At 39.7% G+C, this 16886-nt stretch overlaps 1 protein-coding gene across 1 annotated transcript in view; it reads right to left on the minus strand.

Moving 5' to 3' along the window:
* necab2 (N-terminal EF-hand calcium binding protein 2) overlaps positions 1-16886 on the minus strand; it is a 98088-nt gene that overhangs the window by 11547 nt on the left and 69655 nt on the right. Inside the window, exons 8-9 of the mRNA XM_058075642.2 lie at positions 13734-13813; positions 8505-8561 (exon numbers count right to left, since the gene is read on the minus strand). Of these exons, the coding sequence (XP_057931625.1) occupies positions 8505-8561; positions 13734-13813 (137 nt within the window). The remainder of the gene's footprint in view (positions 1-8504; positions 8562-13733; positions 13814-16886) is intronic.

The raw sequence follows: 16886 nt of genomic DNA on the forward strand, positions 1-16886 counted from the left end.
GTATTCCCAGTTTTTCCTTTGTCCAGTCTTGAAATTTAGTTTGAATCAAAAACAAACTTTCCTTAGCAGTCCAATGCCGATTGCTTGCCTCCATTTTTTTTTTTAAATCGAAGAACGTCTCGAGCTGCGTGTTACGTCATATCTCAGCATTCGCTGAAAGAACGCACCCAAGAACAGGAAAAGATAAAGTTCAATCTTGCTAATATTTTATAATTAAACTCGACATGTTTTATATAGATATGTATTTTCTTTTTTTAATAAAACTGGACTTGTGAATGGCGTATAGAAGGGCTTAGATTCTGTTCCACAGATGGCGCTAATGCACACGAAAGCTGCTTGCCAACCGCCAATAAACAACAGAAGAAGAAAAACACCACGAAGAAGAACGCAGTCTGACAACTTTCCGATTGAGCGGGTACAAGATACCTCAATCGGATTGAGGAAAGGAATATTCCACCCCTGTGAATCCGATTATATATTCATTCGGATTGGCACTTTTCTTTCGGAATGAGGTGTATACAAAGGTTAGATTTTTTAGCAAATAACCCGAATGGAATTGGAATACTTGGGTCCATGTAAACGTGGCTATTATCTCTGATCACAAATCCAAATGGCTAACAAACGGTAGTTATTCCAGTTATTTTTCAATGCAAATGCAATTGCATAAAAATGCATCATTGAAATAATCAGTTGGGCATAGCGAAGTGAGCAATCCGTGCAGGCTCTCACACAATATTTAGTGTGTGTTAATGTATTGGTTGGGGGGAAGGGAGGTGGGGGGGGGGGGGGTACAGAGAAAGCAGCAGAACAATGCGTCCGTCTTGGGGAGGGGATAAGTCTAGCATCACCATGGCAACTAAGACATACTCACACAGATGTCTTCATCTCACGTTTCATTTTGCTCTCCAACCTCTCATCTCCCATGCACCCCCCCCATTGTGTCGTTTCTTCATGCCTACTTCACTGTTACCCTACTTCGCAAAAACCCATCACCTAATATAATTGTTAAATAATTGTTAAATAATATGAAATAATTTAACAAAAAACAAAAAAAAAACAAAATAAAAAAAACAACTTAAACTATATTATGAAAGCAGGAAGTGAACAAATGTAACAGTTACTGATTGTAAAAGTACCAGATGGAGGGGTAGGATTTAATAAGCTTTGCTTCTTCCTACTCCTTTTGGACATGTGGAACTGTGAACTGATTATGTGATGCATTCAATTGTAATCTGATGCATGTTCAAATGAAATTAAACCATTACCATAAAAAAAAATCACCTGCTCGTTTCTGCGGAATTCTCCAGATTCTGCCATTACCCCAAATATCTTTGACATATTATATTCCAAATAAATTTTCTTCAACATTCTTTTTTCTATTTAATTTCCTTTCCCTAATAACTCCCATCTTGTGGTTCCTCAATTATTCCAATGAAAAAAGCCAGAAGCCCTTTGATTAGTTCAGGTATAATTTGCATATCATTCTTTGTATGATAATAACATACGGATGACTGGAAAATGGTTTTCATATCATGCTTACTACTGTAGTACAAAATGATACTGTAATACATAATGATAGCTCCATCGAGAGCCAGTAGCGAATAAAGTAAACAGTGAAAAAAAAATTGATTACCCGCATATTGTTTTTTGTTCCAATAATTTATACTAGGGTTATTAAAAAAAGAAATGATATAAATCAGCTGCACGTCGGACGAGTGGTTAGCATGCAGGCCTCACAGCTGTGTGACTGTGAATTGTTGTTTGTCTATATGCTGGGATAGGCTCCAGCACCCCCTGCGACCTTTGTGAGGATAAGTGGTAGAAAATGAATGAATGAAATAATTAATGATGATTATTATTATTATCATTAATAATAATAAGTAAATTAATAAATGAAATAAATGAAATAAACAATAATAATAATACATATTATTATTATTATTATTATTATTATTATTATTAATAATATTATTAACGTTGAATAACATTGTTACCTCGAAGAAACTACTTTACTGGTGTAGTGACAGCTTGCGACAGCTACAACTAATTTTATTGCAGTTTTTTTTCAGATGTTTTGTTAGCGGCTTCACATCGGATGAGTGGTTAGCACGCAGGCCTCACAGCTAGGAGACCCGAGTTCAATTCCACCCTCAGCCATCTCTGTGTGGAGTTTTTTTCAATTTTTAATTTTTAATTTTTAATTTTTAATTTTTAATTTTTAATTTTTAATTTTTAATTTTTAATTTTTAATTTTTAATTTTTAATTTTTAATTTTTAATTTTTAATTTTTAATTTTTAATTTTTAATTTTTTGTCACATACCAAAGTACAAGGTGATATGACCATACAATGACTTGTATTGTTTCTTGAATTGGCTCATCGTTGTGCATTGTTTGAGGGTCTTACTCAATCCATTCCATAGTTTGATTCCACATACTGAAATGCTATGGCTTTTTAACGTAGTCCTAGCATAGAAGTGTTTCATATTTAGTTCTTCCCTGAGATCATATTTCTATGAACTATATCAGCAAGTTGAAGTATTTGTGATTTTAGAAATAAGGAGTTAGTATGTTCTCTGTAGGTGGCATTATGAATTATCCTTACTGACCTTTTTTTGCAGTACATTTAGGGAGTGAAGATTGCTTTTATAGTTATTAGCCCATATTTCCACACAATAAGTAAGCTTGGTAAGCTTCTGGACAAGTCAATTAGAAAGACCACTTTAGCCATCAACATGGTTAATCTAATCACTTACAGTCCATTGATCATCCAGCCACTCTGACCACAGATAAAGACATGAAGTTTAATATAACTATCTTCAGGGTCCAATTACAAATCAGTCAATTATCATCCATCTTCTTCCTCTTATCTGAGGTCGGGTCGCAGGGGCAGAAACTCAGACCTCCCTCTCCTCAGCTACTTCGTCCAGGTCCTGGGTTTTACCCGAGGGCTACCAGTCGGACCAGATGCCTGAGCCACCTCATCACCTGAGGAGCATTAGTTCTACCTCAAGTGTCTCAAGGATGACCGTGTGCATGTTCTCCCCGTGCATGCGTGGGTTTTCTCCGGGTACTCCGGTTTCCTCCCACATTCCAAAAACATGCTAGGTTCACGTTTCCCTCATCAGGTTGTACTTGTGCCCTTGCAACCACTGAACGTGGGAAGTTGTATGCGCACCGCCCTTTCTTCTGACATTCAAAGTGATGCAATTCATCAACTAGGTTCTTTTGGATTTCATTGATGGTGACAATGATGGCAGATGGACCAGTTCACGTTTCCTTTATCAGGTTGTCCTTGTTCCCTCAAACAACTGAACTGTTCCCTTGCAACCACTGAACGTGGGAAGTTGTATGCGCACCGCGCTTTCTTCTGACATTCAAAGTGATGCAATTCATCAACTAGGTTCTCTTGGATTTCATTGATGGTGACAATGATGGCAGATGGACCAGTTCATGTTTCCTTCATCAGGTTGTCCTTGTTCCCTTGCAACCACCGAACGTGGGAAGTTGTACGCGCACTGCCCTTTCTTCCGTCTGTGGGATGCAAATTTGGGTTATCTAAATGGTGTCACTGGGCAATAATCTCAGTTTCTATGAAGTTTGTGTTCATTTCTTCTTCTTTCCAAGCGATATGGTTTCCTTTCCACCAGCTGTCTCAATCTCAAGTAGATCGGTCTTGTAATTATCTTCTACTTCCATTACTTTACAGTGGTCCCTATAGAGTTGAGCAAACTCTCTCAGGAACTCGGGTTCCCTCATCTTGTCCCATCGTCTGTGAATAAGGTTAAGTCTCTTGAGCTTTTTTTTTTTTTTTAGTTCTGACAGTGGATCCTCGGTTTTACTTTATTTTCCTTAGCTAGTCAGCAGTTTGGCTATAGCATTAAGATCTCTTCCACAGTCTTTCCTTCTACCAATTGTCAAGATGGTTATCAACTGATACATTGGTCAAGGTTGCTTTATCGACTCAACTCCAGGAGATTTTGTTGATTTTTATCTCACACTTTAATTATTTACAGCTCAGGTTAGAGTCATCACCTTTGAATCAGTTTGTAACTTAGGAACAGTAACAGTTGTTACATACCAGTGGTCATTACGGTCTTGTTACAATCATTCGTAGTACTATCTGTTGCCTACTGGAATGACCGATTATTTACATTGTTCAACCACCTACTGTAATTATGGCACATGGGTATTCAACAAGTCATCACCATTTCCATCATAATACATCATACTTGTCATAAGAATTGTCATAATCTTTGATGACTACATGTACAGTCATGTGACGCTTATTTTTAACAATACACATATTCAGATCTTATTTAACCACACAGCCAATCATACATACATTAGTCACACATTGTCGATTGTGGGCGGAAACCCAAGGCACCAAAGTACATTTTCATTTATTATGTGATTAAATCATTTATCATCATTCCAGGCTTAGTACCCATGAGACATTTTTTTTCCTTGTCATGTTTTAATCTGGGCTGCACAGCGGTTGAGTGGTTAGCGCGCAGACCTCACAACTAGAAAACCAGGGTTCAAATTCCACCCTCGGCTATGTCTGTGTGGAGTTTGCATGTTCTCCCCGTGCATGCGTGGGTTTTCTCCGGGTACTCCGGTTTCCTCCCACATTCCAAAAACATGCTAGGTTAATTAGCGACTCCAAATTTTCCATAGGTATGAATGTGAGTGTGAATGGTTGTTTGTCTATATGTGCCCTGTGATTGGCTGGCGACCAGTCCAGGGTGTACCCCGCCTTTCGCCTGAAGACAGCTGGGATAGGCTCCAGCACCCTTTGCGACCCTCGTGAGCATAAGCGGTAGAAAATGAATGAATGAATGAATGAACATTGTTACCTCGAAGAACTACTTTACTGGTGTAGTGACACCTTGCTACAGCTACAACTAATTTTATTGTCGTTTTTTTTCAGATGTTTTGTTAGCGGCTGCACGCCGGCTGAGTGGTTAGCACGCAGGCCCTAGTGAGGATAAGCAGTATATAAAATGGATGGATGTATATCTACTCAATTTGAGGAAAGCTGTGTATTTGTTTGAATGAATGATGCACTGCAATTGCAAGGCATCTATTTGAGCCGTCGCCACTATTTGCTATATTTTGCTACAACATCCATGGCAGCAGTTATGGCGGGGTACACCCTGGACTGGTCGCCAGCCAATCACAGGGCACATATAGACAAACAACCATTCACACTCACATTCATACCTATGGACAATTTGGAGTCGCTAATTAACCTAGCATGTTTCTTTTGGAATGTGGGAGGAAACCGGAGTACCCGGAGAAAACCCACGCAGAGATGGCCGAGGGTGGAATTGAACTCGGGTCTCCTAGCTGTGAGGCCTGCATGCTAACCACTACATGGACGTGCAGCCGCTAACAAAACATCTGAAAAAAATAAAATTAGTTGTAGCTGTAGCAAGGTGTCACTACACCAGTAAAGTAGTTCTTTGAGGTAACAACGTTATTCAACGTGAATAATAATAATAATAATAATAATAATAATAATAATAATAATAATAATAATAATAATAATAATAATAATAATAATAATAATAATAATAATAATAATAATAATAATAATAATAATAATAATAATAATGCATTCATTCATTTTCTACCGCTTATCCTCACGAGGGTCGCGGGGGTGCTGGAGCCTATCCCAGCTGTCTTCGGGCAAGACGCAGGGTACACCCTGAACTGGTGGCCAGCCAATCACAGGGCACATATAGACAAACAACCATTCACACTCACATTCATACCTATGGACAATTTGAAGTCGCTAATTAACCTAGCATGTTTTTTTTTGGAATGTGGGAGGAAACCGGAGTACCCGGAGAAAACCCATGCATGCACCGGGAGAACATGCAAACTCCACACAGAGATGGCCGAGGGTGGAATTGAACTCGGGTCACCTAGCTGTGAGGTCTACGCGCTAACCACTCGTAAATGTGCAGGATAAGAAATGAGTGCAGGTCGATGCTCGTTGCTAAGGAGCCTTGTCTGCAGTTAATTATGTGTTTCATTTAAACAAAAATAATGGTGAAAATATTGTTTATGAAAAGTACAAATTCATGCTATTAAAAATACCTGAGGCGATGGTGAAATAATCTGTTTTGGATAGCTTGACCGTAACACTTTCTCTTTCTTTCTTCGCATTTCTATGAACTCCTTCTTATTACACAATAATCTCCCTCACTGGCCGACTTATCCATGTTGCATTCTCACTTTTCAATATTCTGCCAGCTTATTTTGTTCTTATTGCTTCTTCTCTCCTCTCTGAGGTCGCCTCCAGAGGCTCAAAAGACTGAGCGGATACAGCGAATACGCTTGCTCTACCGCACTTGAAATGACAGACGTCATTAACAGCCACGCGCTTACAAGCGCGAGACGAGTAAAATGCATCGACGGTAATCCGGCTCTTCACTGGTTTCATGCCCGTCATGGTCTTGTAGGGGTGCCCCCCCCCGGTCGCCTCAGCAACTCCAACGCAACAATTCCAATGTGCTGCTTAGATGTGTGCTGTTTTGTGTCTTGTACTTCACGTTAATTGGATTTCTTTTCCTTCTTTTAGTACTTTGCAAGGAGCAGAATTTGTGTATGATACTGTATAGTTTGTTAACATTTTCTTCACTGGACTGGAAGTGTAATTGTGAACAAATAATAAGGCCAAATAATATCTAGTTTGGACATAACATTATTTTATAGCGTGTGTTAAATGTGTCAACAAGGAACCCAGCAGGTCAAGTGTGTTAGGAGCGAATTTAGAACAAGAGGGATTGTGGTTTTAGGGGTTTTGGGGGGCACGTTCATGGGATACATCAATCACAAAGTGCAACTTAACAATTTTGGTCTTTTGTTATCATTATAATACTTCTGGATTGGCTTCAAAACAAGTCGTTGTGTGTCAAAGTTGTGCACATGAATTCGGTAATGTTAATGGTTTTGTTTCATTTGAACATGCATCAGATTACAATTGAATGCATCACATAATCAGTTCACAGTTCCACATGTCCAAAAGGAGTAGGAAGAAGCCAAGCTTATTAAATCCTACCCCTCCATCTGGTACTTTTACAATCAGTAACTGTTACATTTGTTCACTTCCTGCTTTCAAAATTTACTTAATTAAATTAAATTAAATTAATTAAGTTAAATTTAGAAAGCAGGAAGTGAACAAATGTAACAATTACTTCCTGCTTTCTAAATTTAATTAATTAAATTAAATTTAATTAATTAAATTCAATTTAGAAAGCAGGAAGTGAACAAATGTAACAGTTACTGATTGTAAAAGTACCAGATGGAGGGGTAGGATTTAATAAGCTTTAATAAGCTTTGCTTAAATTAAATTAAATTAAATTAAATTAAATTAAATTAAATTAAATTAAATTAAATTAAATTAAATTAAATTAAATTAAATTAAATTAAATTAAATTAAATTAAATTTTAGTTTATTTTAGTTTAGTTTAGTCCCGTACCAAAGTAGGAGGTGATATGAGCATCCAATGACATAATGGGTACCATAGTAAGTGTCAATAAAGTGATATATATAGCACATCATGACTGGTTCAAGACTCTTCATCCTTGTATTTAGCAAACATCAACTGCTTTTAATTTTAATCTAAGCATAGTTAAAATAATTAACCATGCAGCCCATCGCCACAGCTTGAAAAAAAATCCTACAGGAAACCCCTACATTCCTTGTTTAAAGTAAACGTTCTTGGTAGAGCCGTGATGTGGGCTGCATTTTAAAGACAAATTACAACTAATTAGAACAAATTAGGTTCTCCCACTCAAAATAATGCAAGCATTCTTTTGTAATAGCTAAGATGTATCTGTGCCCGCGACAACCAATCAATTTATTCAGGGCCCCCACTGCTTCCAGCAGCTAATGGGGTTCCATAAGTGGTGTGAGTACAGTGGGCTGAAGTACAATAGGTGATTATTACTGTGGTCTCCTGGAGAAAGAAAAATAGCTTTCATTTTTTTTTATCCCTATATTGCATCCTTATGGTATTTAAGAGACTATTAATGCAGACTAGTGACTGGGTATCATGACTGGTATTATGGCAACTGTCCTCAAACCTAACAAACAAGAGTCCCACACACTGCCGGTGGCTTTTCAAGTGAAATAAATATGTTATTTCCTCTGTGAGTGCCAGATATTAAAAGATTGTACTCGACTTGATTCGTCGTTCTAAAGAAAACCCAACATGAATAAATTATTCAGGGTTAGCCAACAGAAAAAGAAGAATTACATTTCCTTGTGAAATCATTTGCAAACTTCCAAAGCCTCAATTATTTCAGGACCACGGAGGCTTTACAGGAGACCTCTCTCACCTCTCACCGCTTTGCACTAATTACATTGCAGAGTCACCAACGCTTCTGAGGTACATAAGCGGGCATCGCTTCCATAAGGCTGCACTGACGGATGCTACCCTCGAGGCTACGCATTAAGTTTGGTACGTTTATTTGTTTAGAGTCGACTTACTGCGCTGGTGGTGCCATCTGTGTCTGTTAGCCTCTGATGTAGATCGAACCAGACTGTCTGTAGGAGAAGCACAACAACGTATTGTCAATAAAGTTTTTTTTTTTTTTTTAGAATTGTGCCCATCATCCATGATCTTTGTGTGAGACATCTTTCATGTGCATTCTAAAGATATCAAAACAGCTAAAAGAGGCAGCTAATGAATTTCCTATAATTTCTTTCATTAATTTTCTACCGCTTATCCTCACGAGGGTCGCGGGGGTGCTGGAGCCTATCCCAGCTGTCTTCAGGCGAGAGGCGGAGTACACCCTGGACTGGTCGCCAGCCAATCACAGGGCACATATAGACAAACAACCATTCACACTCACATTCATACCTATGGAGAATTTGGAGTCGCCAATTAACCTAGCATGTTTTTGAGGAAACATTTTGAGGAACATGTAAACTCCATACAAAGATGGCCGAGGGTGGAATTGAACTCGGGTCTCCTAGCTGTGAGGCCTGTGTGCTAACCACTCGTCCGGTGTGAAGCCGCTAACAAAACATCTGGAAAAAAATACTCCAATAAAATGAGTTGTAGCTGTAGCAAGGTGTCACTACACCAGTAAAGTAGTTCTTTGAGGTAACAACATTATTCAATGTTATAATAATAATAATAATAATAATACATTATTATTATTTATTTAAATTATTTAAATTATTTGGGCAATTTACTGTTCACGCTGCACTTTACATTATGTTGTTCATATTTGGTGTCTATTCTATCTATTTATTCTCCACATTATTATTATTATTATTATTTATTATTACTTATCTTCTTTTGTGTCTGTTATTATATGGGAGCCAGGCAACGACATTTCGGTTGCAATTTCACTACTGTGTTTTTGTGCAATGACAATAAAGGGAGTCTATCTATCTAATAATAATAATAATCATCATCATCATTCATTCATTCATTTTCTAGCACTTATCCTCACAAGTGTCGCGGGGGTGCTTGGGCCTATCCCAGCATATAGACAAACAACCATTCACACTCACATTCACTCATCCGCCGTCACTAACAAAACATCTAAAAAAAACTAGTTGTAGCTGTGGCAAGGTTTCACTACAGCAGTAAAGTAGTTCTTCGAGGTAACAATGTTAATAATAATGGTAATAATTATAATTATAATTTTAAGAATTATAATAATAAGAACTATTTTTCTGTGGCTTGGTTAAATTAAATTAAATTAAATTAAATTTAGAAAGCAGGAAGTGAACAAATGTAACAGTTACTGATTGTAAAAGTACCAGATGGAGGGGTAGGATTTAATAAGATTTAATAAGCTTTAATAAGCTTTGCTTAAATTAAATTAAATTAAATTAAATCAAATTAAATTAAATTAAATTAAATTAAATTAAATTAAATTAAATTAAATTAAATTAAATTAAATTAAATTAAATTAAATTAAATTAAATTAAATTAAATTAAATTAAATTAAATTAAATTAAATTAAATTAAATTAAATTAAATTGTTGTTACGTGTAACATTGAGTAACATGTTGTGGCATGATGCAGTGCAGTTCCATCCCACTGCAAGCTACAACTAAGATAATAAAGAAGGCTTTAAAATCCACACTGAACACATGGGAGTCATATAAAGTTAGCGGAGTAAATCACAATAAGCAATGAAGGTTCTTTCCAATTAAGCAACTGATAACCGCACACTGAAAACTAGCGGATATGTTTCACATACACACACACACACAGATGATGATAATGAATGATTGGAATATGATATCACACGGTTAGGTCGCAGTTGGACTCAAATGCAAAGCACTGCGTGCGTTTAGAAGATGGATTTTTCACCCGGTTTCCTTTCATCGCATAAAAAAAAGTAATAAAAATATCACTTCCAGGTGCCTCAATGGAGTTGGAGTAACAAAGGTGACGCAAGATCATCCTTTGGTACAGGCACAAATCTATTCCCATTGGGAGGATTCTACTGTACTGTACTATACTGTATGTTGCCTGCAGGCAACAAAAAAGGCTCTTGAGGCCTAATTACCAACAATTATGTATGCAGCATTTGTCCAAGTGCTAGCTATTCAAATAAGATGTACAGCATGCAAGTGGCATAGTGAAGATTGATATACAGTAACTGTACATTATTATAAGAGCCTGCGAGGCAATCCTATACCAAGTAATTACTTCTTGCTCCCTCAATGCATGTTGATTATTCATTCATTCATTCATTTTCTACCGCTTTTTCCTCACGAGGGTCGCGGGGGTGCTGGAGCCTATCCCAGCTGTCTTCAGGCAAGAAGCGGGGTACACCCTGGACTGGTCGCCAGCCAATCACAGGGTACATGTAGACAAACAACCATTCACACTCACATTCATACCTATGGACAATTTGGAGTCGCTAATTAACCTAGCATGTTTTTGGAATGTGGGAGGAAACCGGAGTACCCGGAGAAAACCCACGCATGCACGGGGAGAACATGCAAACTCCACACAGAGATGGCCGAGGGTGGAATCGAACCCTGGTCCTCCTCATGTTGATTATTCATTAATTCATTCATTCATTTTCTACCGCTTTTTCCTCACGAGTGTCGCGGGGGTGCTGGAGCCTATCCCAGCTGTCTTCAGGCAAGAAGCGGGGTACACCCTGGACTGGTCGCCAGCCAATCACAGGGCACATATAGACAAACAACCATTCACACTCACATTCATACCTATGGACAATTTGGAGTCGCTAATTAACCTAGCATGTTTTTGGAATGTGGGAGGAAACCGGAGTACCCGGAGAAAATCCACGCACGCACGGGGAGAACATACAAACTCCACACATAGATGGCCGAGGGTGGAATCGAACCCTGGTCCTCCGCATGTTCATTATTCATTCATTCATTCATTTTCTACCGCTTTTTCCTCACGAGGGTCGCGGGGGTGCTGGAGCCTATTCCAGCTGTCTTCAGGCAAGAAGCGGGGTACACTCTGGACTGGTCGCCAGCCAATCACAGGGCACATATAGACAAACAACCATTCACACTCACATTCATACCTATGGACAATTTGGAGTCGCTAATTAACCTAGCATGTTTTTGGAATGTGGGAGGAAACCGGAGTACCCGGAGAAAACCCACGCATGCACGGGGAGAACATGCAAACTCCACACAGAGATGGCCGAGGGTGGAATCGAACCCTGGTCCTCCTCATGTTGATTATATATTTACTATTATTATATACTGTATGTTGGGTTGGTGGCTGTTGATGCACTCTGCACAGATGTAGTGAAGGGGAACGTTTCAAAGTGGAGGAAAACTCCACTTCAACTATAAGATCATTGTCACTGCAAATCTTGACCGATCTTCATCCAAAAGAGCGGCCAATCAGCGACTTGAAACCAGGTGTACTCCTGGCTGTACATAAGAATTCTAAGACGTACGTAACATTCTTACACTCCTTAACCTTGTGGAGAAATAACCCAAACCTGAACATTTGTGCTACAAAAATTCAACCGTCCCGATTTCCCACAAATTTAACACAACTCTGCAATGTAACATTTGAGGGAAATTGGATTTTACATTCATGGTAGTCAGCAGCTATTACAGAAAAATAGAGCGAGGTATGATTGTATACCAAATTAGACACAGAGTGCTCCCTGTAGGCCTGAGGAGCTCATCTCTGCTACTTGCAGATGATGTGGTCCTCATGGCCTCATTGGGTTTTTTACTGGGACAGTTTGCAGAGTGTGAAGCTTCAGGGATGAGACTCAGCACCTCCAAATCTGAGGCCATGGTTCTCAGTTGGGAAAGGATTGGAATGCTCCCTCCGGGTTGGGAATGACTTTTTTCCTTAGAGTGGCTGGACTCGGAGGAGCTCAGAGTAGAGACGCTGCTACTTCACATCGAGAGGAGCCAGTGGAGGTGCATGTAGTCCGGATGCCTCTCGGTTTTCTGGGCATGCCCAGCCGGGAGACGGCCCTAGGGCATGATGTTGATGATCACAATTATGCTGTCAAATTTAGTTCATTTTACCGATCAAGACTAAAATCCAGGGCTAAACGGCGGACAAGTGGTTACCGCGCAGGCCACACAGCTAGGAGACCAGGGTTCGATTCCACCCTCAGAAATCTCTGTGTGGAGTTTGCGTGGATTTTCTCCGGGTAATCCGGTTTCCTCCCACATTCCAAAAACATGCTAGGTTAATTAGCGACTCCAAATTATCCATAGGTATGAATGTGAGTGTGAATGGTTGTTTGTCTATACATATGTGCCCTGTGATTGGCTGGTGACCAGTCCAGGGTCTATGCCTGAAGACAGCTGGGATAGGCTCCAGCACCCCAGCGACCCTTGTGAGGATAAGTGGTAGACTCCAAATGACATGAATACAAAAAATAATAATAACATTAAAAATAACAACATGTCTGCACGGTGTTGGAGTGGTTAACGCGCAGGCCACACAGCTCAGAGACTCAGGTTCGATTCCCCGCTCGGGCATCTCTGTGTGGAGTTCGCATGTTCTCCTTGTGGGTTTTCTCCGGGTATTCCAGTTTCCTCCCACATTCCAAAAACATGCTAGGTTAATTAGCGACTCCAAATTGTCCATAGGTATGAATGTGAGTGTGAATGGTTGTTTGTCTATATGTGCCCTGTGACTGGCTGGCGACCAGTCCAGGGTGTACCCCGCCTCTCGCCTGAAGACAGCTGGGATAGGCTCCAGCACCCCCCTGCGACCCTCGTGAAGATAAGCTGTAGAAAATGAATAATGAAAGACAAAAGTCCAAAACCTTGCATATATTATTTGTATTATTATTTATTGTCCTACTGGTCCAATTGATTAGTGTTTTCAAAAGGGATCGTTTTCCGCATCCCTGCCCCCAGGGCTGGATATTGACCTTAGTTATTCATAGCTTTCTCTAGCATTCTCTTAAAGACAGCTGAGTCTGCGGGAGATCCATTAGGCTTAACATTTTCTTCACTGGACCAAACGGTGCTCTCTTTTTCTCTTTTAGAGCTCAACCCAGAATCCACCCTTCATCATTTGAAAATGATTTAAAAAAATGATCTGATTAATTTATTTTTTATTTTACCTTAAATTAGAGATGTCACAAAGAATGGTAAAAAAGGAATATTATGTTCGTATTGCAGGGTCTTGAAGCATAAAGAGCATCATTTAATAGATGAGGGCTGACACACACACACACACACACACACACATGGGTGAATGTTTGGGTGGGTTCTTACTTTATTCTCCAGTCGTCCGATGAGTTCAGCCAGGCGATTTATTTGAGCATCAAGTCCTTCTTTCCTAACCTCCACAGCACCTGCGACACACATATACACATAAAAAAAAACATATGAATACACTTTACAGCCCATCACTTATTTATAGATTATTGCCTCCAGCTTCTGAGCTAAATTGCAGACTTGCATTTTAACTCAACATCAACCACAATTTATTGAAGAATAAACAGCCCCTTTATGAATATCATGTAAATCTATTTGTGACAGCTTAATTCTACCCACTGGGGGGCGGGGCCACTTTGACAGTCGTCAGAAAGTAGACTAGCATCTTTCCGGTCATAGCTTCATATTCACCCCGAAATACATACATATATACTGTATTTTGGAGTAATTGTAAACACATGGGGCTGCACGGTGGACCAAGTGGTGAGCACACAGGCCTTACAGCTAGAAGACCAGGGTTCAATTCCACGGTGCATGTGTGGGTTTCCTCCCACATTCCAAAAAAAACATGCTAGGTTAATTAGCGACTCCAAATTGTCCATAGGTATGAATGTGAGTGTGAATGGTTGTTTGTCTATATGTGCCCTGTGATTGGCTGGCGACCAGTCCAGGGTGTACCCCGCCTCTCGCCCGAAGACAGCTGGGATAGGCTCCAGCACCCCCGCGACCCTCGTGAGGATAGAAAATGAATGAATGAATGTAAACACATGGGGCTGCACAGCGACCGAGTGGTTAGCATGCAAGCCTCATAGCTAGAAGACCCGAGTTCAATTCCACAGCCATCTCTGTGTGGAGTTTGCATGTTCTCCCTGTGCATGCGTGGGTTTTCTCCGGGTACTCCGGTTTCCTCCCACATTCCAAAAACATGCTAGGTTAATTAGCGACTCCAAATTGTCAACAACATGGCTGCACGGTGTACGAGTGGTTAGTGCGCAGGCCACACAGCTCAGAAACTCAGGTTCGATTCCCTGCTCGAGCATCTCTGTGTGGAGTTCGCATGTTCTCCTTGTGGGTTTTCTCCGGGTATTCCGGTTTCCTCCCACATTCCAAAAACATGCTAGGTTAATTAGCGACTCCAAATTGTCCATAGGTATGAATGTGAGTGTGAATGGTTGTTTGTCTATATGTGCCCTGTGATTGGCTGGCAACCAGTCCGGGGTCTACCCTGCCTCTCGCCTGAAGACAGCTGGGATAGGCTCCAGCACCCCAACCCTGTGACGCTCGTGTTGATAAGCAGTAGAAAATGAATGAATGAATGTAAACACATGATCAAGTATGAATATTAGCATACCATAACCTGTACTTCTGGAGTGAAGTTATGAAAGGCATTTCAGGAAGTTAATCAATGTTCTCTTACTATTAAGTATGGCAGATTAAATTTAAATCTTGATGTCAAATTGAAATTAGCTCTGAGCATTAAAGCAGTAGGGAGTTATGGGTAGTATTATTTACTGCTTTTGATGGAGCACTATCAAAGCGGATATTAATTTAGTCAAGCAGAGATTAATACTGGAGAGAGTTTGGTGGAGATCTCAAGTCTGGGACTGGTACTACAACTTGATGTATGCAGGTTAATAGAATCACTTGACAAAGTATCATCCGCCATTTGTTACTTTAGAGCAGTTTGGTTTGCCCGGATTGAATATTGCTGGGGCTGCACGGTGTTATAGTGGTTAGCGCACAGACGTCACAGCTAGGAGACCCGAGTTCAATCCCACCCTCGGCCATCTCTGTGTGGAGTTTGCATGTTCTCCCCGTCCGTGTACTCCGGTTTCCTCCCACATTCCAAAAACATGCTAGGTTAATTGTTGACTCCAAATTGTCCATAGGTATGAATGTGAGTGTGAATGGTTGTTTGTCTATATGTGCCCTGTGATTGGCTGGCTCGCCCGAATACAGCTGGGATAGGCTCCAGCATTTGGCTTGCATTTGGTGACATCACATCCAGTGGTCCGTGCGGGTGGCGACCCTTTCCATAGTTCATATTTTCATATAGCGAGGAAAACAAAAATCCATATTGCAACAACTGCAATCAAGGATTTGAGATAACTTGCAATTAGTTTCTTGCAACGCTGTATTTGGTCTTTGGTCTTTGCAGAATTGTTGTAATTCAGTCACATTGGAGTCCGTCATTTGTCAGGTGGTTCCTCTGTTTAGATCCATACTTTTGGTCCTGGGCTGCGTTCACACTCAAAAATTATGAGTGTGAGCACACGCTAAAAAAACGTAGTTATAAACTTTACTGTGTTGTTGTTCGGAGTAATTTCCTGAAGCTGTGTGTATGCAAAAGAGAACCAGGAACTCATTTCCAGCATTTCAGTAATGACACGGACCCAAATGAAGTGAAAAAAAAACATCATTTATCATGCATCCCCACTTTTGACTGCAGTGTGCTTGTATTTCTTTGCACTCATCACCCACTCTCACCCCCCACTTCACACTCTCTCCTGAGCACCCATCCGCTATCTTTCCCCTGATGGCTCTCCCACAGCTAATTGGAGTGCTGACTGCCCACTCTTCATTAAAGGCTTTAACAGCCAGTCAATTAGCAGCTAAGTTCCACCGCCCCCACGTACAGAAACTCATCAATTAAAGCAGATTCACAAAACAAAGACACAAAAACCCAGTGATCATTTTTGATGGACTTTAAAAAATACATGTGTCAGGAATTACAGCCTTCAAAATGAGCAAATAGGTGAAAGGATATTTCACTTTGTCCTCATTTAAATCGTAATTTGAGTTATTCCATATTCACCTAATTTAACTTTTATTGTGTTCCCACCAGCAGCTTAATGTTAAAATATATATATTTTTATATAATATAATATTTATATTCAGTCACTGTGAGAATTAAGAGTAGCATACTTTTTATATTTGGCTTGAGAGACTCTATTTGAGAGCGATGTATTTCAATGTGTCAGATACTATTGACAGTTACTATGGTACCCATTATGTCATTGTATGGTCATATCACCTCCTACTTCGATACGGAACAAAAAAAAATGTAACTATATTAGGAAAGCAGGAAGTGAACAAATGTAACAGTTACTGATTGTAAAATTACCAGATGGAGGGGTAGGATTTAATAAGCTTTGCTTCTTCCTACTCCTTTTGGACATGTGGAACTGTGAACTGATTATGTGATGCATT

The sequence above is a fragment of the Doryrhamphus excisus genome, linkage group LG1 (genome assembly GCF_037039965.1).
Source record: "Doryrhamphus excisus strain RoL-2023G ecotype Guam linkage group LG1, RoL_Dexc_Guam_v1.1, whole genome shotgun sequence".
NCBI classification, from domain to species: domain Eukaryota; kingdom Metazoa; phylum Chordata; class Actinopteri; order Syngnathiformes; family Syngnathidae; genus Doryrhamphus; species Doryrhamphus excisus.